Source organism: Pelodiscus sinensis, chromosome 24, assembly GCF_049634645.1.
Source record: "Pelodiscus sinensis isolate JC-2024 chromosome 24, ASM4963464v1, whole genome shotgun sequence".
Lineage (NCBI taxonomy): Eukaryota > Metazoa > Chordata > Testudines > Trionychidae > Pelodiscus > Pelodiscus sinensis.
Window position 1 is genome coordinate 8,427,717 of NC_134734.1, and position 24,383 is coordinate 8,452,099.

The 24,383-nt window shown below is 55.1% G+C and overlaps 2 protein-coding genes across 7 annotated transcripts; one reads left to right on the plus strand and one right to left on the minus strand.

Moving 5' to 3' along the window:
* The first annotated feature begins 95 nt into the window (after window positions 1–95).
* CHRNE (cholinergic receptor nicotinic epsilon subunit) lies at window positions 96–16,107 on the plus strand. 6 transcript variants are annotated; one of them, XM_075908063.1, is made up of 13 exons: window positions 96–2,322; window positions 2,842–2,981; window positions 3,573–3,617; window positions 3,974–4,083; window positions 7,529–7,684; window positions 7,862–7,965; window positions 8,092–8,292; window positions 9,103–9,217; window positions 13,162–13,276; window positions 13,732–13,933; window positions 14,026–14,156; window positions 14,439–14,555; window positions 15,496–16,107. In XM_075908063.1, the coding sequence occupies exons 2-13, from the start codon at window positions 2,952–2,954 to the stop codon at window positions 15,670–15,672; spliced, it is 1,503 nt and encodes a 500-aa protein (XP_075764178.1). In that variant the 5' UTR covers window positions 96–2,322; window positions 2,842–2,951; the 3' UTR covers window positions 15,673–16,107. The 6 variants fall into 6 exon arrangements, with proteins under 6 accessions (XP_075764178.1, XP_075764176.1, XP_075764175.1 ...); XM_075908061.1 differs by lacking the exon at window positions 96–2,322 and adding an exon at window positions 2,377–2,652 and having other exon boundaries at window positions 2,851–2,981; XM_075908060.1 differs by lacking the exon at window positions 96–2,322 and adding an exon at window positions 2,379–2,652.
* Window positions 16,108–16,748: 641 nt separating this feature from the next.
* SLC25A11 (solute carrier family 25 member 11) lies at window positions 16,749–23,131 on the minus strand. Its single transcript, XM_006114643.4, has 8 exons — window positions 22,972–23,131; window positions 20,776–20,928; window positions 19,956–20,162; window positions 19,633–19,723; window positions 19,325–19,415; window positions 18,738–18,837; window positions 18,168–18,219; window positions 16,749–17,329 (listed from the first exon to the last, which is right to left on the minus strand). Exons 1-8 carry the CDS (start codon window positions 23,043–23,045, stop codon window positions 17,174–17,176), a joined length of 924 nt encoding a protein of 307 aa, XP_006114705.2. The 5' UTR covers window positions 23,046–23,131; the 3' UTR covers window positions 16,749–17,173.
* Window positions 23,132–24,383: the final 1,252 nt, after the last annotated feature.

A 24,383-nucleotide genomic window follows, 5' to 3' on the forward strand; every position in this document is an offset into this window, starting at 1 on the left:
CCAGGGCAGCATCCCCAGCCGCTCCACCTCTGCGGGCGGTGCTGGCCTCCCTGCATGGTGTTGGCAGCACCCTGCTGAGTCCCTACGCATGGCTGCTGCTTCATCTTGGTTCCTCTCGGGCAGGCAGGGTGGGACAGGCATGGTGCGGTCCAGGTCAGAGAGCTGGGGCACACTACGGAAATGGAGCCCTAGGGCCTACATTATCCCTGCCAGCAGGTGTTGCAGTGGCAGGAGCTTAAGTGAACTCTGTCTCCTTTGAAGGACTTACTGTCCTACTGCCTCCTTCCTGTTCTGTCCAGCCATGGCACCCTCCAGCCCTGTCCCACCTACACTCCAGGCTGGAAACCGGCTGGTGACCTGAGATTTCTGCAGACCAGCGGTGGTGTCAACAGGGGATTTCTCCCAGACCTTTTCCTCATGGCTCAAAAAGCCAACCTCCCATTGAAGACTGTAAAGCTGTGCTTCATGTGCACTGGCTGGAAGTCGCAGGCAGGAGCCATAGAACATTGATGAGGGAAGCTGAAGGTGGGAGTGGGAACTGGGTGGCTGGCAGGCAGTGTTAAGGAAGTGTATCCTATCAGGAACATGGACAAGCCAGGGGACCATGTGAGGGGAAGTGGCCCATTAACACTCCCAGTCATGGGGTAAGGAAAAACTGCTGTGCTGAGCCATACATCCTAGAGGTGTCTCCCAGGGCCATGAAGGGGGTATCTCACGCAGGTGTAGGACCTGTGCACTGAGCCATACAGCAGCAAAGATATGGCTACAGATTTCCCACCTGATGTTCTGGCAGGGGCTGGCCCTGCTTTGAGTTAGTAGGAGCTGGTCTGGTGGGGGGGGTTGGCAACGATTTCTTCCACAGAGTCTGGGCTGTAACTCATTAATGATCGTGTGATTCTAGGAACATCCCAATCCACCCCTACTCCCATGACTGGAGGGATGTTATCGGACCACTGCATTGTGAATTGCCCCTTGAGATGTGTTAGCTGCCTAAGCAAACTAATCTCTGTCTTGCATTGGTGGGGAGGTGGAGTCCCTTGCCAGCCCTGAAGATGGGCTGTGAAAGTTTGTCTCTTCCACCAGTAAAACATACCCTCCCCCCATTGCCTTTCGAAAGATAACCACTTGATTACTTGAACCCAAGAGAACCCACTAGATCATTCATGTTCCTTTTCAGTACATTATGGAGCTCTGGGAAATTTCTGGAAGTCCGGCAGAAACCTAACATTGGACCAATGTTTGAAAGGGGCAAATGGGCTGACTTGAGTATTTATAGACTCATTGGGAAGATATTGGAGGCCTTGTTTAATAAAGAATGAAAGGAGGGAAAGTGCTTCATGCAAATCAGCATGGGATTGTGGCAAATAGTGCCCGTCAAACCTGAGTGTGTGAGTGATTGTATTGATGTAGTAGACTAGGACTTCTGTGAAGCGCTTGGCTTGGTACCACACAACATTGTCATTAAAACACTAGCGTGCTGTACAAGTCACATGGCCCGTACAAAACAAACTGAAACACTGGTGAACTGAGAGCTCTGAAATGCACCTGGAAACAGGGACCCATCAGTGAGTGGGTCACTTTCTGGGGGGTCCTGTAGGGCTGGGCACTATGCTAGTTAATGTCTTTAGCAGTGATCTGCAAGAAAACAAACTGACCGCAATAAATTTGCAGATGACCCAAACCTTAGGGGAGTGGGAAATGCGGGGCCAGGGCACCAGCTCAGAGCCATGTGCATCATACGCCAATAGATTTGAAGGTGGCTAAATGCCAGCGTATACGAAGCACATGAGGTGGACAGTAGGCAATGGAGGACTCTTCTGGGGAGCAGCGACTCTGAAACTCACCTGGGGGGCAGGTGGTTGATGGGCCAGACCCAGGCAGGAGCTCCTGGCACGATGCTGGGGATCCTGGGCTGCATGAGGGGGAATCTCGTGTTGGGGCAGAGTGGTGATTTTACTGCTGCATTAGGCACTGCTGTGACTGCCGCTGGGATCCTGTGCCCAGTTCTGGCACCCACAATTCCAGCAGGGGGGGGTTAAATCAGAAAAGAGCCTCAGCTGAAAAGGCCTGGGGAGGCGGGGGGCTGTCCCCAGAGTCATGATGAAGTCTTCATTGGTGACAATTGGTGACTCAAGACCAGCTGGGTTCCTGCCAGGTCTGCTGTGGGAATGATCGGGGGGCGGGGTCAGCTCTCCTGCCGGGGTCAGATGAGATGGTCCCGATAGTGCCATCTGGCCTTGGACTTTATGCACCTGTCAATGGTCACCCCAGAGGTGGCTGCATTTCAGCACCTGTGGCCTTAAAGCTCTGGGAGGACACCAGGTAAGTCAGCACAGGGGGCTGGGAGCCAGGACTCCTGGGTTCTCTCTCAGCTCTGGGAGGGGAGTGAGGCTTGTGGGTCTGGCTTTCTCTCTAAAGTGCTTGGGCCTGTCAGGCCCTGGGATGGGTTGGGAACAGGTGCAGGGAGCAGGAGGGGGTGAGTGAAAGTGACTCCACAGTGGTGGAGGGGGGGGAGATCCGGTGTCCGGCCCACCCCGGAAGCTGCTCAAAATAACTTGCCCCTATTTAATCAGCCCCAGCTGGGAAAGGCCTCAGCCACGATGTGGGGGCCCTGTGTGCTGGTCTGGGCCCTGCTTGGCGTGGCTCTTGGTGGTAAGTTGCGGGGAGGAAGCCTGGGATCTCTGGCGACCAATGGAGCCAGGCTGCATTTGGGGGCTGCTGAGGAGGGTGGGAAGAGGCGGAGAATTGGAAGGTAAACGGACTGGAGGGGAGCATGGAACAGTCGGTTTGGGGGTGGCTGCACCCACAACACATGGGCCTGACCCCTGCCTGCCCCACAAGGGGCCCCAGGCAGGAACGAGGAGTTGCAGCTCTATGAGAAACTCTTTGCCAACTATGACAAGAACACGCGGCCCGTCCGGCATCCTGACGACATCGTGGACGTGCAGCTAATGCTCACGCTGACCAACCTCATCTCCCTGGTGAGACACCTTCACTCTCAACCTGCAGCCCCGAACCCCTTGCAGCCCCGAGCCCCTCACTCCTGACCCACGGCCCAGAGCCCCTCGCAGCCCCTCACTCCTGACCCACGGCCCTGGACCCCTCGCAGCCCTGTGCCCCTCACTCCCGACCCACGGCCCAGAGCCCCTCGCAGCCCTGGGCCCCTCACTCCCGACCCGCAGCCCAGAGCCCTCGCAGCCCTGGGCCCCTCACTCCCGACCTGCAGCCCTGGGCCCCTCACTCCTGACCCACAGCCCAGGCCCCACACTCCCGACCCGTGGCCCTGAGCCCCTCACTCCCAGCCTGCAGCCCAGAGCCCCTTGCAGCCCCAGGCCCTTCACTCCCGACCCATGGCCCAGGGTCCCTTGCTCCTGAACTCAGCTCTGGTGCCCAATGTGTGACCCGGCTGGTGCCCCTCCTGACATGTGGTCTGTGGAGCCCCACATGTGGACCCAGCCAGTGTTCCTGATTGCCAATCCGCAGCCCCTGTGGTCCCACGCACCCCTTGGCTAGTGCCCCTCACCCCTGACCTGCAGCCCCCACAGTCACACTGATGCCCTGTCTTGTTGCAGAATGAGAAGGAGGAGACTCTGACCACCAATGTTTGGATAAAGATTGTGAGTAACAGACCCCCCCCTCCCCAATTCGAGGTCTCCTGTCCCACCCCCACCACACCCCAGTGCCCTCCTGAGGCTGAGAGAACCCAGGAGTCCTTGCACCCAGCTGGTCTTCCTCCCCCCTCATTAACTCACCTGTCCCAGGGAGTGACCCTGTGACCTTGCCCTGAGGACCTCCCCTGCCCACCCTGCCGGTGCCCCTCATTCCTGATCCACAGTCCCTGCCAGCCCTGCCCTGCCCCCAGCCCTGCTGGCATCCCTCACTCCCAACCGCAGCCCCAGCTGGCTCCCCACACTCAGCTATGTGCTGGCAGGGCAAGAGGGTCCCCTACCTCACCTCCTGTCTGTGCCCCCAGGAATGGGTGGACTATCGTCTGAATTACAGCAAGAGTGAGTTTGAAGGGATCCGCTCACTGCGAGTCCCCTCCGACATGGTCTGGCTGCCCGACATTGTCTTGGAGAACAAGTGAGACTCAACATGCCAGTGGGGGGAGAGCTGCCGTGGGGGAGGGGCATCTTGGGGTTCTGGGTACCATGGGAGACTGGGGGAGTTAGAGCTAGCAGGGTTTTGAGTGGTGCTGGGTTAGCAGAACTCAGGGACCATGGGGCAGGTCTGGAGTGTGAATAGCAGGATGCATGGACCCTGCGGGATGGGTTTGGGGTGTAGATTTACAGCCTAGGGCTGGCAGGACAGGGCTTCCCTGCCTAGGGGCTTTTTCCTACCTCTTCCCTCCTGGGAACCTGGCCCATCTCTTGCTCGCTCTGGGCCCCACTGTGGGGCTGGTTGTGAGGCTTCAAATCGGATGCGATGCTGTGGAGAGGCTGTGAACAAGTGGATCCCCGGCCTGTTCCCCCAACCTAGACCCTAGTGAAACCAGAACCCAGAGTGTGAATGGGGCTGGGGGCGCATAGACACAGCTGCTCCCATGGACTCAGCCCGGTATCCCTCCTCTGGCCGGCTGGCATCGCTCTCACTTCGATGCTATCAATAGGTGTGTCACCGGGCCCTGCAGCCCCATTCACAGCCAGACTCAGGCAGCAAGTCGAACAGAAGGTTTATTGGTTCACAGGGACCCAGCGTAGCGCAGACTTGTTGGCACAGGACCCAGGAACATTCAGTACAATCCATCGTGGGGTAAGGTGGGCCCTACAGCCCAGCCCCCCCAAGCCAGCCAGATTCCCTTCTCCCTGTGCCAGCTGAAAAACTAAACTCACACCCCCAGCAACTAATCCCAGCCCTCCAGGCAGCCTCCTCTCTCCCCCCCCCCCCTTCAGATTCCAGGACAAGGTGTTATCTGCTGTCACCTGGTCCTCAGGACCTGAGAGACTGAACATTCTTCCACAGTGAGTCATGCCCAGCCTTCTCCTCCTCCAGGAAGTGTTCCATTGCCCAGGGAAACTGAGGCACACACACAGCATTACTACAGAACAGCACAGGACAGTAGAATCACACACAACTATGCACACAGTGAATACAACAGCCGAGCGAATACAGTGATGACCAGAGTACAACCCCCACCACCTTGCAAGCCAGGAGCCGTAGGCTGTGAGCCCAGCCCTGCTTGGGCCCCTTGGGACTTCCAACAAGCAGGCTGCCCTGGCTGCTGCACGGGGAAGGTGCTGGAAGTGGAGCGGTTTTGCTGTCATGTAAATGCGCTCAGGCATCCAAGCCAAAAACTTCCTTGAATCCATCGGTTAGCTGTGACTCCCAGGTAGCTGAGCGAGCAGGTAGCCGTTGCAGCAGGTCTCCCCGCAACACCGCCCGTTGCACACGTTGCTCAGGGGCGGCTCTGGCCACGTTTGGCCGGGGCCACTGTTTGCAGAAGGGCCTGACGGGGCGGAAACGTTTCTGTTTCTTTTATGAAGTTCAGTGGATGATTTCCCACCACCCGACCGTAAAGCACCGATTTCTCTGTGTGGCCGCAGCCCATGGGCTACAGACCCTTATTCACCGCCTGCCCTCGCTGGCTGCCTGGCCATCACGCCGCAACCCAATGGTTCACGCTCAGTCCGTGTCCCAGGTGCCCAGCACAGCCCACAGGGAGCTGAGAACTGGCCCCCTCTAAGCACCTCTGCCCCCAAACGCCTGCCCAGCTGCTGCAGCCCCCTTGGCTTTGCTCTACACACTCCAAAGCGCGTAGGGACAAAAGTCGAAAGGCCCAGGAGGAGCTGCCAGGTAACAAGGAAACATCTGACAGCTGCAGCAGCAGCAAGAGGCAGGGCAAAGGCAGGGCGGCCGCTGCTCACCCAGCCAATAACAAAAACTGCAGCTGTGTGAGAATTGCCCTTTCGTTTGGGTTTGCAGCCCAAAGAAGCGAGCAGTGACCAGGCACTGCAGCCAGCCATGCAAACAGGGTCAGGCCTGAGGCTGCAATGGGCCCAGAGCAGGTGACATTTTACATAGCCAAGTGGACAGGGCCTGGCAAAACACAGCCAGGTGCGCTGCAAAGACGGGAGCCCTCTGTGGTGCTCTGCAAGGCGCGGTGGAGGCTGGGAGAGATCCCAGAGGAAGAGAAGGGCAAATCTAGCGCCCAGCTGTACAAAGGGGAATCACCTTCTGTGGCTGAGTAACAAGCCAAGAGGCTGGGCAGAGGCAGACCACGTGACATGGCTGGGCTCCAGGAAGGCTTTTGACGCTGGCTCATGTGACCTTTTCATAAGCAAATGGAGGAGGCAGAGACTAGGCCTGCGGGTCTCAGACTTTACCCATCCAAGGGTCTGCGTTTTGAGTTAATTTTTTTCAGGGACCTCTCTGCCCTGCCCCTTCTCAGCCCCCCCCCCCCCCTTGTTCCATCCCCCTTCTTGCTGTCACTCACTTCTCTCACCCTCTCTTTTGCCAGGCTGGGACAGGGAGTTGAGGTGTGGAGGGGTGCAGGTGGGGATGTGGGCTGTAGAGCGAGGCTGGGAATGAGGGGGCAGGCGGGGCTGTAGACTGGGTTAGGGTGCAGGGGAGGATGCGGGATCTGGCTGGGGGCACAGGCTCTGGGGTGAGGCCTGTGATGAGCGATATGGTTTGCCAGAAGCACTTACCACAGCTACCAAGAAGTGGCCACCAGATGCCTGCAGCCCCTAGGTTCATGAGTGGCCAATGAGGCTCCGCCCCCACAGCGCCCATGGGTCACAGTTTCCAGCCAATGGGAGCTCTGGAGACAACATTCGGATGGGGACAGCTTGCAGAGCCTCTCTGACCAATCATGTGCCTAGTGGTTGCAGGGACTTGGCTTTTGGGAGGCCTGCCTTAGCCCCCCGAGGCACTGGGGGGGAGGAGCTGATTCGAGGGGTCCATGAACCCCTTGGAGTTCCCTTGTGGACCCCCAGGGGTCTACACACCCCAGTTTGAGATACATTGGACAAGACAAACCTACTATAAGGTGGGAGCACAAACAGTTGAAAAGGCCCCTCGGAGAGCAGGACCAATGGGTCTCGGTCATGCTGGGGTGGGGGGATTGGATGAAAATTCAAAATGATCTGGACAAAGCAGAGACATGGCTGGAAGTAAGCAGGATAAAATTCAATAAGGACAAATGCGAAGGACTCCACTTAGGCAGGAACAATCAGTTTCACACATACAGAATAGGAAGTGACAGCCAGGAAGGAGCACTGTGGAATGGGGTCTGGGGTCATGCACAGTGAATCACGAGCTAAATAGAGTCAACAGTGTATGACATTGGTGCAAACAAAGCAAACCTAATTCCAGGCTGTAGTAGCCGGAGTGTCACAAGCAAGACGCATAAAGCAATTCTTCCACTCCACTCAGCGCGGTGCATGCTCAAGCTGGTGTATTGCGTCCAGTGGCTGCTTGTCTCATTTTTAGGGCATAGGGATGTCACTTTCCAGGCTGGGCTGTAGGGATTTTAAAGCAGGGAGCTGAGCCCCCCCCCTTTCTAACTCCATCTTCCCTCCCCACCCAGCATTGATGGACAGTTTGAGATCGCCTACTATGCTAATGTGCTGGTATACCCTGGGGGAGCCATGTACTGGCTGCCCCCCGCCATCTACCGCAGTACCTGTGCCATCGAGGTCACCTACTTCCCCTTCGACTGGCAGAACTGCTCCCTTGTCTTCCAGTAAGTGAGATGCGGCCACCTCTGGGGCGTGGCAGCTGGTTACACAGGGACCCCTCGCCTGGTGCTGAGACGCAGCCACCTCTGGGGCAGGGAGGCCACACAGGGACCCCTCCTCCCCAGGCACCAGGACTGACCCTAAGGGGAGAGTGCCCACTTCTGACCCCCATGTGACCACAGATCCCAGACGTACAGTGCGAACGAAGTCAATCTGCAGCTTTCAATCAATGAGGAGACAGCGCGGCCCTTCGATGAAATCGATATAGACCCAGAAGCTTTCACAGGTACGAGGGGCCTGGGACATGGTGGGTTTGGAGCCGGGCAGGGGGCAGGGCCCCCCCATAGGTCTCCTCCAAAAGGCAGGAGATGTCTGGCAGGGGCCCTGCCCCCATGACCCTGTTGCACTACAGAGAACGGGGAGTGGGCCATCCGGCACCGGCCGGCCCGGAGGGTGCTGCACCCGGAGTTGGGCCGGGAAGCACTCGGCTTCCAGGAGATTCGCTTCTCACTCATCATCCAGCGCAAGCCCCTCTTCTACATCATCAACATCATCGTGCCCTGCGTGCTCATCTCCTCCCTCGTCGTGCTAGTTTACTTCCTGCCTGCGCAAGGTGAGCACCTGCCAGCCGCAGCCCCCTGCAGCTGGTAGCCATGGGGTCACCCACCGCCCACACGCTCTGGCTACAGGGTTGCCCACCACCCACATGCTCTGGCCATGGGAACACCCACTGCCCACATGCTGTGGCCACAGGGACGCCCACTGCCCACACACTCTGGCCACGGGAATGCCCACTGGCCACAGCAAACACACTCTGGCCACAGGTACACCCATCGCCCACACACTCTGGCCACAGGGACGCCCACCACCCACACACTCTGGCCATGGCGACACCCACTGCCCACATGCTCTGGCCACAGAGACATCTGCTGGCCATGGCAAACCCGCTTGACCACGGGGACATCTTCTGGCCACAGCAAACCTGCTCCTGCCTCAGGCACACCTCCCACAAAGGGCAAATGTGCTCTGGGCATGGGAACACCTGTCCAGCCACAGAAAACCCACTCCAGCCATGGGGACACCTGCCCAGCCACAGCAAACCCACCCCAACCATGGCAAACCTGCTCTGGCCACAGGGACACCTGTCTGCCATGGCAAACCCACTGTGGCCACAGCAAACCCACGGTGGCCACAGCAAACCCACTTTGGTCATAGGAAATCCAGTTCAGTCATGGAAAACCCTGCCTAGCCATGGGAAACCCCACCCTGCCAGGCATGACATCTTTGCTAACACAAGAAGCCCAGGATAGGCACATGAATCCCCAGGTCAAAAAGCAGCATACTCTGGGCAGGAGAAGGCCTACCAGGGTGCAAGAGAACCACCAAACTACCCCATGTCACCCCTGTTGTTTGCCCCCTGCAGCTGGCGGCCAGAAATGCACTCTGTCCATCTCCGTGCTGCTGGCTCAGACTGTTTTCCTCTTCCTCATCGCCCAGAAAATCCCAGAGACTTCGCTCAGCGTCCCCCTCATTGGCAAGTGAGTGACCCCTGCACCCTGCTGCCCAGCACTCCAGGGAACCAGCACTCCAGGGATCTCTTCCCGGCTCTGGGAGCGGAGTGGGGGCTAGTGGGTTAGAGCAGGGGGCTGGGAGCCAGGACTCCTGGGTTCTCTCAGATCTGGGAGGGGATTGGGGGCTTGTGGGTCAGAGCAGAGTGCTGGGGGGCCTGTACCAAATACATAGGAATGAGCGCTCAGGTTCACAGTGGCAGTAGGACAGGGCACTAAAAGTGAAAGGAAGCAGAGAGTCGAATACTGTAAAAACCTGAATTGAATCTAGCAGTGCCACAGAATCTCTCTGGCAGGAGATTCCCAAAGTGCATAGTAAATTCCTCCTGCCTGCCTTATTCTCCACTCCCTGCCCAGGACGTGGCTGAGGAGAAAACCCAACAATAATGGGAAGATTCTAAGGGACTGCAGACTTGTCCGCGAGAGGAGAGGCAATTCTTTGTTCAGTCCTATATGGCACATAGTGTCTGGTGCCCAAGGTGAATACAAGGCAGCCGCACCACTTGGGAACAGTGACCATAATGAATTGAATCCAACACCCTTGTGAGGAGGAGGAAACACCATAGGAGCCCCATAGAGAAGCATTTAGCTTCAAAGTGGACAATTAAATGGAAATTAAAAGAAACAGTCCCAAGACTGAAACGCCTGCAAGCTGAATAGAATTTTTTTTAAAACACCATAATAGAGGCTCTCAAACCTACAGGACCAAAACCCAGCCACGCTGGAAGAGAGACAAAACGGCATCTCTTCAAAACTGGACGTCAAGTCCAGCTGAGGAAAACAGAAAAGCTTCTGGCACATGGAGCATAGAAGCAGAATGAGGCAGGCCAAAGAAGACTTTTGAGGAGCAGCTAGCAAAAGACACAAACGCTAACTGCACCATCAGAAGCAGGCAGCCCACAGAGCAATCAGTGGGGCTGCCAGGCCCAGATGGGATCACCCAGGAGCCCTGAAGGAACTAGACATGAAACTGCAGAGCCACTAACTGTGGCATGTACCCTAGTTTCCAGACTGGAGCTGTCCCACAGGTGTCTGTATTGGGACCTTTGACACATTTCAGAAATGAGTTGGAAAAAGGGGTAAACAGGGAGGTGGCAAAATTTGCAAGCGATTCCAAATGACTCAGGGTAGTGAAGTCCAAAGCAGACAGTGGAGAGCTACAAAGGGACCCTGCAAAACTGGGCCACACAACGGCAGATGACATTCAATGCTGATAAATGCAAAGTAATGCCCATTGGAAACCACTGTCCCAACTAGACACATTGGTGAGGAGTGCAAATGAGAACAGCTAAATTAGCTGTTACTGTTGAAGAAAAAGATCTTGGAGTCACCACAGCTAATTCTCTCCAAGCATCTGCTCAATGTGGTGCAAGTTGAAAAGGCTACCAATATTAGGAACCATTAGGAAAGGGGTAGAAAATAAGAAAGCAAATCTCACATGACCTCTCTAGAAGTCCATAAGATGCCCACACCTTGATCCCACTTGTAGATGTGGTTGTCCCATCTCACAAAAGATCAATGGAAAGATCAGAGACGGGCAACAAAAATGATGAGATGTCTGGAAAAGCAGTGTGAGGAGAGCTTAATAACACTGGGACTTGGAAACATGACAAGAAGTCCATGCAATCCTGACTGGTGTGAAGACAGTGAATAAGGGAGTGTTATTTGCATCTTCACTTTACACAAGAACTAGGGTCACCCAATGAATTGACATGCCCATGAATTGACAGCAGGTTTAAAACAAACCAGAAAAAATATTTCTTCCTATCATGCTGTCACTGAGGGTGGGGAGTCACCAGGCCCTGCACCTCCATGTGCAACCAGACGTGACTCTCAGGTAGAAGAGAAGGTTTATTAGTTGACAGGGATACAGTGTGGAGCAGACTTGTCAGCACAGGAACCAGAAGCAGCCAGCACTGTCCATCCTGGAGAGAGGGGGCTCAGAGCCAAGGACTCTGCCCCCCATCTCTGCACCCCAAGCCAACAAAACTCCTTCACACAACCAGCAGTCTGTCTCAGTCTTGCAGTCAGCCCCCACCTCCAGCCTTTGGCCTGCAAAAGGTGTCACCTGGTTACACACAGCCCTCCCAGGCTCAGGTTACAGAAAGCATCAGCCATTGTGTACGTGGGGGAGGCTGCCACACCGAAATTCTCATCAGCTAGATATTGGTGCAGTGCCCAGGGAAACTGAGGCACATACACACAGGGTTACTATAGGCAGTAGAAATCACATGCAATGTAACTAAGCAAACAGAGTGAATATAATCCCCACTTTATCACACACACACAGTCAGCCTGTGGAACTCCCTCAACAAGTTCACAGATGATACTAAGCTAGGGGGTGAGGTAGATACGTGACCTAGACATATTAGAGGATTGAGCCAAAATAAATCTGATGAAGTTCAACAAGGACAAGTGCAGAGTCCTGAACTTGGGATGGAAGAATCTCAAGCATTGTTACAGGCTGGGGACCAACCAGCTAAGCAGCCATTCAGCAGAAAAGAACCTGGGGATTAGTGGATGAGAAGCTGGATATGAATCAACAAGGCACCCTTGTAGCCAGAAAACTAATGGCATAGTGGAGTGCATTCGTAGGAGCATTGTCAGCAGATATAGGGATTTGATTAATCCCCTTTATTTGGCACTGGTGAGGCCACAGCTGGAGTATTGGTTCCAATCCTGCGGCCCCCATTACAGAAAGGATGTGGATGCATTGGAGAGGGTCCAGCAGAGGGCAACAAAGATGATGAGGGGGCTGGAGCATATGATCTATGAGGAGAGCTGAGGGATTTGGGCTTAGTCTCCAGAAGAGAAGAGTGAGGGGGGATTTGACAGGGGAGTTCCAAAGAGGATGGAGAAAGGCTGTTCTCAGTTATGGCAGATGGCAGAACAAGGAGCAATGGTCTCAAGCTGCAGTGGGGGAGGTCTAGGTTGGATATTAGGAAAAACTATTCCCTAGGAGGGTGGTGGAGCACTGGGATGGGTTCCCTAGGGAGGGGGTGGAATCTCCATCCCTAGAGGTTTTAAAATCCTAGCTTGACAAAGCCCTGGCTGGGATGATTTAGTTGGTGTTGGTCTTGCTTTGGGCAGGGGGTGGGACTCTGTAAGTCTATGATTCTAACTCCCTGCCAAGGGATGTTATAAAGGTAAAAAATATAACTGGGTTCAAAAACGGATTGGCTACAGTCACAGGCTGTGTCTAGACTGGCCAGTTTTTCCGGAAAATCAGCCGCTTTTCCGGAAAAACTTGCCAGCTGTCTACACTGGCCGCTTGAATTTCCGCAAAAGCACTGACTTCCTACTGTAAGAAATCAGTGCTTCTTGCGGAAATACTATGCTGCTCCCGTTCAGGCAAAAGTCCTTTTGCGCAAAAGGGCCAGTGTAGACAGCTCAGATTTGTTTTCCGCAAAAAAGCCCCGATCACGAAAATGGCAATTGGGGCTTTTTTGCGGAAAAGCACATCTGGCATGGACGCTTTTCCACAAAAAGTGCTTTTGTGGAAAAGTGTCCGTGCCAATCTAGACACTCTGTTCCAAAAATGCTTTTAACGGAAAACTTTTCCGTTAAAAGCATTTCCAAAAAATCATGGCAATCTAGATGCAGCCACAGAGAATAGGTCCCTCAGTCGCTACTAGCCAGATGGGCAAAGAGGCAACTCCATGCAGTGGGTCCCCCTAATCATCTTACTGACAGTGATGGGTGATGGGTGATAGATCACTTGGAGAGCCTGGGGGCCAGGACTCCTGGGTTCTCTGCCTGGCTGTGGGAGGGGCTTGGGGGCTGGTGGATCAGAGCAGGGGGGCTGGGAGCCAGGACTTCTGGGTTTTTTCCGCAGCTCTGGAAGGGGGCAGGGGGGCTGGTCGGTCAGAGCAGGGGAGCTCGGAGCCAAGACTTCTGGGTTTTCTCCCGGGCAGGTACCTGATGTTCGTCATGGGGGTGGCGACGCTGATCGTGATGAATTGCGTCATTGTGCTCAACGTGTCTTTACGAACCCCCAACACTCACTGCATGTCTGAGCAGCTCAAACATGTAAGAGCTGGGGAAGTGGCTAGGAGCAGCAGTGGGGAGTGGGGCTGGAGGGCTGTGCAGTGGAGGGGCTGGAAAGATGGAGAGGCTGCCAGGTACAGGGTGGGGGGAGTTAGGGGCAAAGCTCCACGGGAAGACCAAGGAGGATGTTTCTGGAGGGCTGGAGCAATAGGGAATCAGTGCCACTTTTGGAGGGAGAAGGAGGCACAGGGGCTGAGGGGCACCACACTTGGATGGGGAGGGGAGAAGCAGGTGGGGGCACTGCTCTTGGAGGGGAAAGGAGAGATGCAGACAGGAGGTACAAGGGACAGACCAAACCTGGGAGTGGAAAGGGGAAGCCAGTGGAGCTTGGAGGAGGGGGGCAGTGAGCCTACACTAGGGGCAGGGACCAGCAAGGTGGTGGCAGAGCGCAGGCACAGGATCAAGGGCTGAGCCTGGACATCCACCTCTCCCCCCAGGTGCTCCTAGAGGTCCTGCCACGGTACCTAGGCTCAGCGCTGGAGCCCTCGGGGGATCCCTGGGCTGCGCCTCCCACCCGGCGGCGTAGCTCCTTCGCCATCATGCTCAAGGCTGAGGAGTACATCCTGAAGAAGCCACGCAGCGAGCTCGTCTTTGAGCACCAGGGCCAGCGGCATGGCCTCCACCGCAGCCCCACTTGTGGTGAGAAATACTCCCCCCCCCCCCCCATCACCACCTGCCCCGGCAGCCAGGATACCTGGGTTCCTAACTCCACCCCGCCTCTCCCTCTGCAGATGGGGTGGACGTGGGCATCACAAGCACCTTGTACAAGAACCTGGCCAGTGCGGCCCCTGAGATCCGGGAGTGTGTGGAGGCCTGCAACTTCATCACAGAGACCACCAGGGAGCAGAACGCCAGCAGTGCTGTGAGTCCCATATCAGCCAGCCCCACACTGCAGCCTACTGGAGGGGAAATCCCTGGGTCTCTCTCCTAGCCTGACTCCTACTCTAATCCCCCAGCCAAGAATCCCAGAGTCCTGGCTCCAGCCCCCCTGCTCTACTCACTCCCAGAGCTGGGGAGAGAACCCAGGAGTCCTGGCTTCCAGCTCCCCCTGGTCCTACTCTCCCAGGGCCAGGGAGAGAACCCAGGCGACCTGCATCCCTGCACTGTGAGTGCCGGCATGCTGACACCCCTCTCTCTGCCCCAGGAGATGGAGAACTGGGTGCTGATCGGGAAGGTGATTGACAAACTCTGCTTCTGGGCTGCCCTGCTGCTCTTCACCATTGGAACCCTTGGCATTTTCCTCATGGGACATTTCAACCAGGTGCCCGACAACCCCTTCCCCCAGCTGCCAGACCTATAGCCAGGACCCCACCTTGCCTTACCTCACCCAGCCTTTTCCCCCTCCTGCTGCAGTCACTGACAGCACATGGAGGTAGCCATGCTGGCCAGGCAGATGTCCACAGGGAGCTCCCTTGCCCTAACCCGGGGCCAAGGCTCCCGGTCTGGGGGGCCATGCCCCATGACCACATGTACTGTGGTGAAGTTACAATGGCCCTGACCCACACAGCTGCAAGGTGCCGCTTCAGGCCTGGGCTTGGCCATCCCTGAGGTTGCTGGTGCTAGGGAAGGCCCCCACCCCACCCCAGCTCCGTGTCCAACAGGGAGCCCAGGAGAGGCCCAAGGGAGGAGGGTTAGAATTAAGAAAAGCACAGAGCAATGGGGACACAGATACCCCACTACCAACCCCAGATGTTAGACCCAGGTTATTACAGATCCTCGTATAAACAGCTGTCCTGCCCCAGACACAAATGCATCTTGGCACCAGGTGAAGGGATCCTTTATGAACAGCCACCTCAACCCAGACACAGCCGTATCTTGGCACTGTGCAAGGGGCCCCTGTATGAACAGTCGCTCCACCCCAGACATGGATTCATTTCAGTAACAGCTGCCCCACCCCAGAAACAGACATCTCAGCACTGGGTGAGGGGGTCCCTGTATAAACAGCAGCCCTGCCTGACACAGGGGCATCTTGGCACTGGGCGAGGAGTCCCTGTATGAACAACCCTACATCCCACCCCAGAGGCAATTGCAACTCATCTTCAAGGCTGTCCCCTCCAGAGCAGGGAGATTCTGGGGACATACAGCTCTCTGGCATTAGCTCTTGTCAGATTGGGTGGGGTCCAGACATGGTTACAATACCTGCTGAGCTAGTGTAGATGGGCCCTGTGGATTTCATCCTCTGCGTATTGCTCCTACTGCAGACCATGCCACACCTGGTCCCAGCTCACTTTCCTGTCTCCCCTGCCTCCCTAACCTGGGCCTCTCAGGTGCCAGCCTCGGGCCATCACACACCAATCCTGTCTCACAATGACCTGGGAACCTGCCCATCCCCTAGCCTCAGGACCATTCCAGGCTGCAAAGCTTGCCTGCAGAGATGAAAAAGAAGTAATAAATGGGGATGCAACACACACAGAAGTGGCAGTTGGGAGTCCTCCAGCCTCCTCACTTCCACCCGTGCCTGCCCTAGGACTACTGCAACCCCTCCCTGACTCTGCTGCAGGCTTGTGAGGAAGGCAGGAGCTTGTATCAGTTTCATCACTGGGCTTTGATGCAGTTTTCAGGCTCTGGGAGGCCTCCCCCATGCTCCACACTAATTCGCCCCAGGCCCCACCAACTCAGACCCAGTGTCGTGCACTCTCTACATTTCACCAAAGCAAAGCAGAAGCTGGCAGAGGCAAATACAGAGTGGATTTGGTGCTGCCTGGTCCCAGCTGGTGTTGTGCAGGACAGTGACCTCTGACAGCCAAAGACTGTCAGCAATTTCACTTCCCTTCTGTCTGCTCTAGCTAATAAAGGCACATATTTAACCCGCAGGCATCGTCCAGCCTGTTTGTGATTCACAGGCCAGGCTGTGACTGACTGCTCGCCAGTGGGTGCAAAGGAGTTAAAAGCTGCCCAATACATGAGGTGTGTGAGGCTGGGTGGGTGGGTCCCTAAAGGACTGGAGGGATGAACTGGAGCCAGGTCAGTGGAGGAGCTAGCAAAACAATGGGACTGCAAGTTGACACCTAACAACTAGAAAAATGAGGCAAGGCTACAGCCGGCCTTGGAAAATGACAGGCGCACACCTGGCACAGAGAGAACCAAAATGGCTCTGCCATGGCACAGTCCCCAAAAGCCCTGGGTTGGCCAAGACCTTTGCTTCTTTACACTAACTTCAGGCCTTCAGCCCAGGAATGGCCCTGCTCTGAAAAGGCCTTTGGGCGTCTCTGCAGATGCTGGCTGGGTGCCTGGGTCCCTGCAGGACAGAGGGCTCTGGGCCTGCTAGGGAAGAACTTGCAGGGTGAAGCAGGAAAGCTGGAGCCTCAAGACTTTGGTTATGAGGCCATGCAGGTGACCCTTATGGGGGATTGTTTAAAAGCTGGGCTATAGCTCACATCCCTTGGATCTGTGACACACTGCTGCAGAATATTAGAGAGCCACTCCCTGAACCCCAAAGTAAATGTGCAATCAGTACCATGATCTGTTTACTGAGTTCCAAGCAACTAGAAGAGGGACAGACAAGATACAAGGCTTGGCCCAACTAACAGACCTGCACATCGCACGCAGGGCGGCCATTGCTACCCGAGGGTTCATGTCCGAAAGTACTGTCCCAGTCTTGGCCCCCCCAATAAATAATCCACAGACGGCTGGAGCACCCCACCCCGTCCATACAGAAGCTCTGAGGTTCTGCACTGTCCTCCCTGCCGATCCTGTCATGTGATTTGGGAACCAGGGGAGAACTGCAACATGACTGACACCAAACACGAAGGGGAGGGTCTCCAACCAGATCCATGATTCACAGCCTGGTCTCATTCCAAGATGCTGGCCCCAAGGAGGCATTCTCCTTAGCACTGCGTTCTGGGGGGAAGCCCAGCTGTGGCAGGGCAGGGCCTCCTATTAGGCACTGAGGAAGAACTTCTTGTAGAATTTGTTCATCTGCTCAAGGAAGATGAATGTCAGGACTGTGTGGGGCCCCAGGCGGGCATAGTATGGGGTGAAACCCTTCCACAGGCTGAAGAAACCTTCATACCGGATGACTTTCACCAGCACATCCTGGAAGTCAGAAAGCAGAGGTTAGCATGTGGTGGGCACAGGGCGGCCATTACTCTGGTGCTGCCAGCGTGACCAATGCATCATGCTGACTCCAGCTGGCTAAAATCCTTACACTAGTGAGTAGCTCGCGCAAGAGGTTGTAAGTACCTACATCCTGTGTCTCAGACGGATCAATCACCCCTTCACCTTCTCTTCACTATGTTAATCGACCTCCTGGCTCTCTCACTTGAAGGCAGGGCTTCTAATCCTCCTCATAGCTTTTCTCTGGCCCCTCTCCAATTTAATCCCCTCTACTGGAATTGTGGGTGCCAGAACTGGACACAGGATCCCAGAGGCAGTCACAGCAGTGCGTAATCCAGTAGTAAAATCACCACTCTGCCCCAACACGAGATTTTCGCTCATGCAGCCCAGGATCGCACGAGTCCCTTGGGGCCCAGCGTCGTGCCAGGAGCTCCCGTCTGGCCAATTAGCCACCCTGCCCCCCAAGACCCATCTCCAAATGGCTTTGGGGTACAGGACAAAAGGGCACGTGCATGTCTGGACTCCATGGAATAGCTGATCACTGCATCTCACTGAAAGCTGGGGTGTTCTACACCTATGTCTGAGCCTGGCACTTGACCTTCTACGCTTGCTGTATACTTCTCCAGTTCCCCACTGCGAGGAGGGCAGCTCAGCTGCTCTATCAATAGAAACCTGCCAAGGAATGGCAGAGAGAACCTGCCAGCTGGACACAGGGGCAAGAATATTAAAGAAATCTAACACCCCGAGCACAACCCAGGGCACAGTGCAGTCAAGGAGGCAGATCCCAGGACATCCTCTGGCTCCAGCTGTCACTTACCAGCCCATTCTTATACTCTGGCTTTCCGTCGATCATTCGCATGTTCTGAATCCTGTGTGCACCGAGGAAAGGGAAAGGAATCCTTTAAGCCAGCAGCAGGCGCTTAGCATGTGACTGCCGGTTATTTATACATCAAGATCATTTTCTGTGTATCTAAGGATCAAGGGTGGAACTGGGACACAAGAAAGCCAGCAGCCCAACCCAGCTGGCCCTGTGATTCCTGCAAGTTAAGCAAGGTCAAGTCTTTATGAGATCCGCTCCCAGAACCAGGGCACTATGGGTAATGCTGCCCATGCTGGGTGGGGAAGAGTCTGGATCGACAGTTTGCTCTTCAGGCTGCTGACAGGAGGTGATTCCCTCCTGTCGTGATGTGCACAGCTGAGAATTCACCAACTCAGCCCACAAAATACCCACATGGCAGGAATGCTGGAGCAGGAGCACATTCCCCATGGCAACAAAAGCCTCCACTTCCTATTTCTGCCCCATCTCCATGCTCCCCCTCAGCCAGGGTCTTTGGACAAGCCATCTTGGCCAGCATGGAGGGCACAATCTTGAACACCTCCCACTCACCTAGTCTTGGCGATATCCACCGGCATTGAAGCAGCTGTGGTCACCAGTCCACTTATCATGCTGGCACAGAAATGGCAGAAGATGTTATCTTGGAAGTAGCCTGCAGAGGAGAAAGGGAGAATTTTAGGACCTGCTGCCATCCTGGAGATCAGACTTAAGCCATTGGAGCCCCTATCTCACTGAGCATTAGCAGACCAGGTATCAAATCCCTGCTGTCCCCAGGCTCACAGGGAGAGATGGCCCATTAGCTCTCACCCAGCCGTGGTGCTAAGACCACTGAGAACAACTTGACAAGTCCCTGTCTCATAACCCACAAGAAAGGAGCAGGTCTAACAATTAAAATAGGGGGGCTAGAAGCCAGGACTCCTTGATTCTCTCTCCAGCTCTTCCACTGAAATATTGGGAAGCCCGTGTCCTCTTTGTGCTTCAGTCCAATGTGGATAACATCTTATCACCTCCTGGGGGCAGTCAGGATTGGTTAGCAAGGGAGTTGCACCAGGTATAATACTGCTAATACTACTGGCTCAAGTAACTGGAACCTATCTGCAGTGTTACTATGTTGTCAGTCACAACAAAACAGGACTTACCAGAGTCCAGCAAGAACTGCTTGGACTGAGAGTAGGAGGCTAGCTGGGCAGCGTTCACAACCACCGCTCTGGCCATGGTGGGGACACAGCCCTGCCATGCAAAGAGAGTGGGGTGGTTAATGGGGGATGCAGGAAATGCATGCAGACACTGGGGAATGGGATATCCAAGTGCTTGCTTTCTATAAGAAGCCTGCCCCAGACTAACACCAAGCCCCTCAAATGTGTCTGCCAATAGACTAATCCCACAAACCCAGCAAATCTCATGGCTGCCTGCGTGACCAGGCCTAGCCCTCTAACCAGCGTCATACCCGCCAGAGTGTTAGCAGGCCCTCTTCCCGGGTTATCCTCAGCAGTGCATTGAAGACATTGGTATAGCCTCTTCTCTGGTCAGGGGGAAGCCTAAGAACACAAACAGAAGAAGGAAGCAAGGTGGCTGTTCAGTCAAACTGTCCCCAGACACACAGACCACCTCTGAGCGGGACCTACTGGGTTACATCAGGAGACCATAAAGAGCTTGTGCCAGGCCAGTTAGGCACAGGGGACACCAGGCTTTTCGTGGGGGCTAAAAGTCCCACCGCCAGGGAAGGATGAGGCAACAACATCATGTCACATGCACTTTAAGCTCCCTCACCTGCCATCTGCCGTCATTCTGATGAGCGCCACCTCGGCTGGTGTGCCCACAAAAGCCCCAGTGGCACCAGCCGTCATGCCGATCACCGCCTTCATGAAGAAGTTGGGTGGAGTGCCATCAGGCTTGGTGAGCTTCTCGAAGAGGATGGTGTAGATGCCCAGGCGTGTGGTGGTGTAGGTCGCTTGTCTCAGGAGCCCTGCCGACAGCCTGCCGAGAACAGGAAGATTACAGGCCTGTATGTAGCTGGAAGTTCCAGGCCTGGGCCCAGCTGTGACATAACAATTAGGTGCATTTCCACGTAGGCCCTGAGGCCCGGCACATGGAAGAGCCTGGGAAAGGTGGGTCACGTCAGCAACACAAGGTGCGTCTTCTGCCAGCACCCCATGTGCCCTCATCCTCACTCAATATCACCCCAATGTGCACAAAGCATGTCCCAGCTCTGTACTGGAGAAAGGTGCCGATCTGACAAAAATTCATGCTACACCCTCACCAGGCTCAATCCATTTCTTACAGGGGCAGACAACGCCTACCACTATAAGGCAATAAGTCTGGTCACTACATGCAATGTGTAGCCTAGTGGGAAAAGGCCCCATGTCCTGTTCCTCACCTCCCCAAGCCAGTCAGTCTGCCTTCACGAAACCGGATCAGAGCTGGTACCTTTTACAGCAGAGAGGCCCTGTATCCCATTCTTCACCTCCCTGAGCCAGTCGACCTCCCATCCTGGGGCTGATGGGAGCTGGTGCCCTCTAGATGAGAATGTCCCCACATCTCTGTGCCAGCACAAAGGAGCCCTTTCAAAGGTGCCTTCGGCCCCTCATACCCAGTGTAGATGCCACGGATGCCTTCCTTCCTGAGGATGCTTCTGACTGCATGAAAGCTCGTTTTGTACTCTTTGGTCTTGGCTCCTTCCCCGCTCAGCTGCATGCGGTTCTTCACCAGGTCCAGGGGCTGCACAAACACAGTTGCCCCCATGCTGTGAAGCCACACAGAATGGTTTACAAAAGACAGATGGGAGGGAACCAGCATATATGCTGCAGTTAATGAGTATCTAAAGTGATAAACTGTATGGGGATTAGGGATGTAAAAACATATAGAAAATCATTAACCATGTAACAGGTCAAAATTTTGTTGGTTATGCAGTTAAGTGTCTAAGGCAGTGTCTCTCAACTATTTTTTATAAAATACCTCTTTTAAAAAAAATTATAAGTATCTCCAGTACCTACAGTTTTCAGACACACAATTTTTTTTTCTACCATTGCAACATATTTGTTTAAACAATTCAATCGATGAAATTTTGGGGTGTAAAAAGTAAAAAAAAAAAAAAAAAAAAGCTGTAAAACTTAAAACAAAAATTCAGTTTTCTCCAAATTTCAGTTGTGTTGATGTACCCACCAGACTTCTCTTGAGTACCCCTAAGGGTACTCAGACCAGAGTTTCTCAACCAGTGGTACAAGGGGATGCAAAGGTTGGGAGGGAAGGGTCACCACCCTTTGCCATGTGCTGCACCCCTCTCCCAGGTCCAGTTGCTGGCCCTGCCATGCCAGCTGGGCTCCTGGGTGCCCGAAGGGTCACCACAGCTGGTCCTTCCATGGCAGCTAGCCCTGCCAATACTGACAGCCTCACTGTCATCAATGAAAACACTAGCCTCATTTGCTTTGGACAATCCAAAGGGGAGTGTTTTATGGGTGATAGCACGAATCATTAGAAAATGCTAGCCTGCCCATGCCAGCCTGCCCTCTACCCCCGAACCAGTGCCCTATTGAAGATGAAAGACTTAGCCCATTCCCTAATTTCCCTGAGCTAGCTGGTCCACTTTTCCCTCTTTGAATCAGCATAGGTAGGCTGCATGCAGCTCCCTAGAAGTGGAAGAATAACTGTCATCAGGAAATGCTTATTAAGAGTAAGAGAAATACCAATTAACGAGGAAGGAGGCTTTCAAACCTCATTTGTTGTCCTTCTCAAACGCCCTAGTCATGCTAAATCCGTGTCCCTCCAGCTCAAGGAAACTCTCATGCTGCACAAGAGGATTATTAACGTTTTTGGCCAAGTCAAGTGGCTAACACCACGCTTTGCTAGACACACAATCCCACACTGTGCCAGTTTGCCAAGTCCTGAGCACACAAGCACTCATGGTGCCAGCTAAAGCCTAACCTTACTAATTACAAATCTTCATTTTGGCATCCAAGGCAGAGCTTGGTTTCATCCTCCTCTGATTGCAGGTCTCACATCTAAGAGCTGCAGACAGCTTTAGAAAACAAGGGAAGAAATATTCCAAAGGCCTGACCTAGAGAGATGTAAAGTCTTTCCCAGCAGCTACTGACTCTGTGATCTTGGAAGAATAACTACACCTTTGTGTGCTTCACAGGCATCATAAAATCCAGGAGTCCTGGCTCCCAGCCCCACACCCCTCCAAGAGCCAGTGAGAGAATCCAGGAGTCCTGGCTCCCAGCCCCACACCCCTCCAAGAGCCAGTGAGAGAATCCAGGAGTCCTGGCCCCCCACTCCCCTCCCAGAATAGGAATGTAGAAATCTGTTTAATCAGTTAATTGGTTAAATGCTGCAGTGCCCTGGGCATCATGTAACCAGTGATCTCTCTATACCAGAGCCAAGGAGAGAACCGAGCCCTAGCTCCAGGTCTCCCCAAAGGCACTGTGTCTAGGGGTCTCTGAGCTGAGGAGGGAATGTGCAGGTGGGGGGAGGAGGAAGAGTGAAGGCGGCCGAGTTTGGAAAGGGGACATGGCCATGCAGGGGTGTCAGGGGCTACTGTACTGTGGGGGCAGGGCCCCAGGCGCACCCCCAGCCCGGCAGGGAAGGGGACTGAGCGCCAGGGGCTGCCCATCCCCATGGGAACAGGCTCCAGGGGTGCGGCTGGGGGAGGCTGCGAGGCCTCTTGGGAGAGTGGGGGAGGGGCCAGAGGGGCTGTGGAGCGGGGTCTCCTGGGTTATCTCCCCGGCTCTGCAGAGGAAGCGGGGGAAGGTCATGGGGGGGGGGTCAAGCCCGGAGGGGCGGGGCTCACCCGGCCAGGCCGCCGAACAGGAACTTCACGGCCTTGGGGGAGGTTTTGGGACGCTCGGACCCTGCCGCCGCCATCGCTCGGGCCAGGCCGGGCCGGCACCAAGGTGACACCGGCTGCGCGCGCACCCAGCGCTAGGGGGCTGGGGCGGAGCAAGGAAGGGCTGCGCACGCACCCAACGCTCCGGTGCGGGGCGGGGCCGGAGAGACTGCGACGCGCCGGATAGCACGAAGCGACCGAGGTGCGCGCGCAGTCTGGCCTGCTCCTGCGGGGCGGGGCGGGGCGAGGCGAGGCGAGGCGGGATGGGTGTTGAGCGAGGGTGCGCGCGGTGGGCTAGCCGATTTTGGCGGGAAGGGCGGTTGGCACGGCCGTTGGGACGCACAGCACCCTGCAACGGGGGAGGGGCCAGCAGGGCTGGAGACCGGTGCCCTTCGCCTGCGCTAGTATCCGGGGTCTGGTTCCTACCACCCCCGTCAAAGACACTACTCCGGCATTGGTACTCAGTTCCCCCTCGTGATACTTAGCACCCCCAGTGACAGCCCACCCCGTGACACTCCCCCCCCCGAAATAATACTCCGTGGAAATACCCCACTGGTGTCCCCTCTGAAATAGCACTGCACAGAAATACCCCTGGCCAGGCCTGGGCAGAGGAGGCTGCAGTGGTCGGCCGGTGTCTGCTCCCTGGAGCTGAGGTGCTTACTGTCCCCCTGGGGTCATTCTGGGGGATAACTGTGCCATGTGCTTTCTGCCCTCTGGGGTCATTCAGGAACATTACTGTCCCTGCTATCACAGCCCCCCCCCTTTCCATTTGATGAGAAACAATCACAGGTCACACACATCCCATTGTCCTGGCACAATCAAACCCTGACCTTGTTTTAAGTTCTGATAAGAGGAAGCTGCCTACCAAATGTGGTGGTCCTAGCTCATACCATTAAGAAAGAGTTCTTGAACAGACTCACAGACAGATGTACAGACAAACGCACATTTCTAAAATATATAGTAAGAAGAAGTAGGGATGTTAGAGTGTAATCGATTAACCGATAAGCAAAAGCTTATCGGTTAATGTTATAAACTATATGCATTTCTCCCCACCTCCTCCGCTAGTAAATTTTTTAGCAGACCAGCAGCCCGGCTCAGTCCTGGCTTGCGACAGGACCTATCCCTGCTGTGGCTCTGCATTTAAAGTGTATTATGAGCCAGGCAGGCAGGCATCCTGGCTCAGACCTGGCTCACACTGAGTCCAGGAGCTCAGACCCACCCTAGACCTTTATCAGAGGCAACAGCAGAGAGTGACAGGCAGCCAGTCCGTGAAGGGAGATGTTTTTTTAACTGGCTCCCCTCACAGACCAGCTCCAGCTGCTACAGAGGCAGCAGCATGGAGTGGAAGTGGCATCCTTGGGAGTGAGGTGCACTGG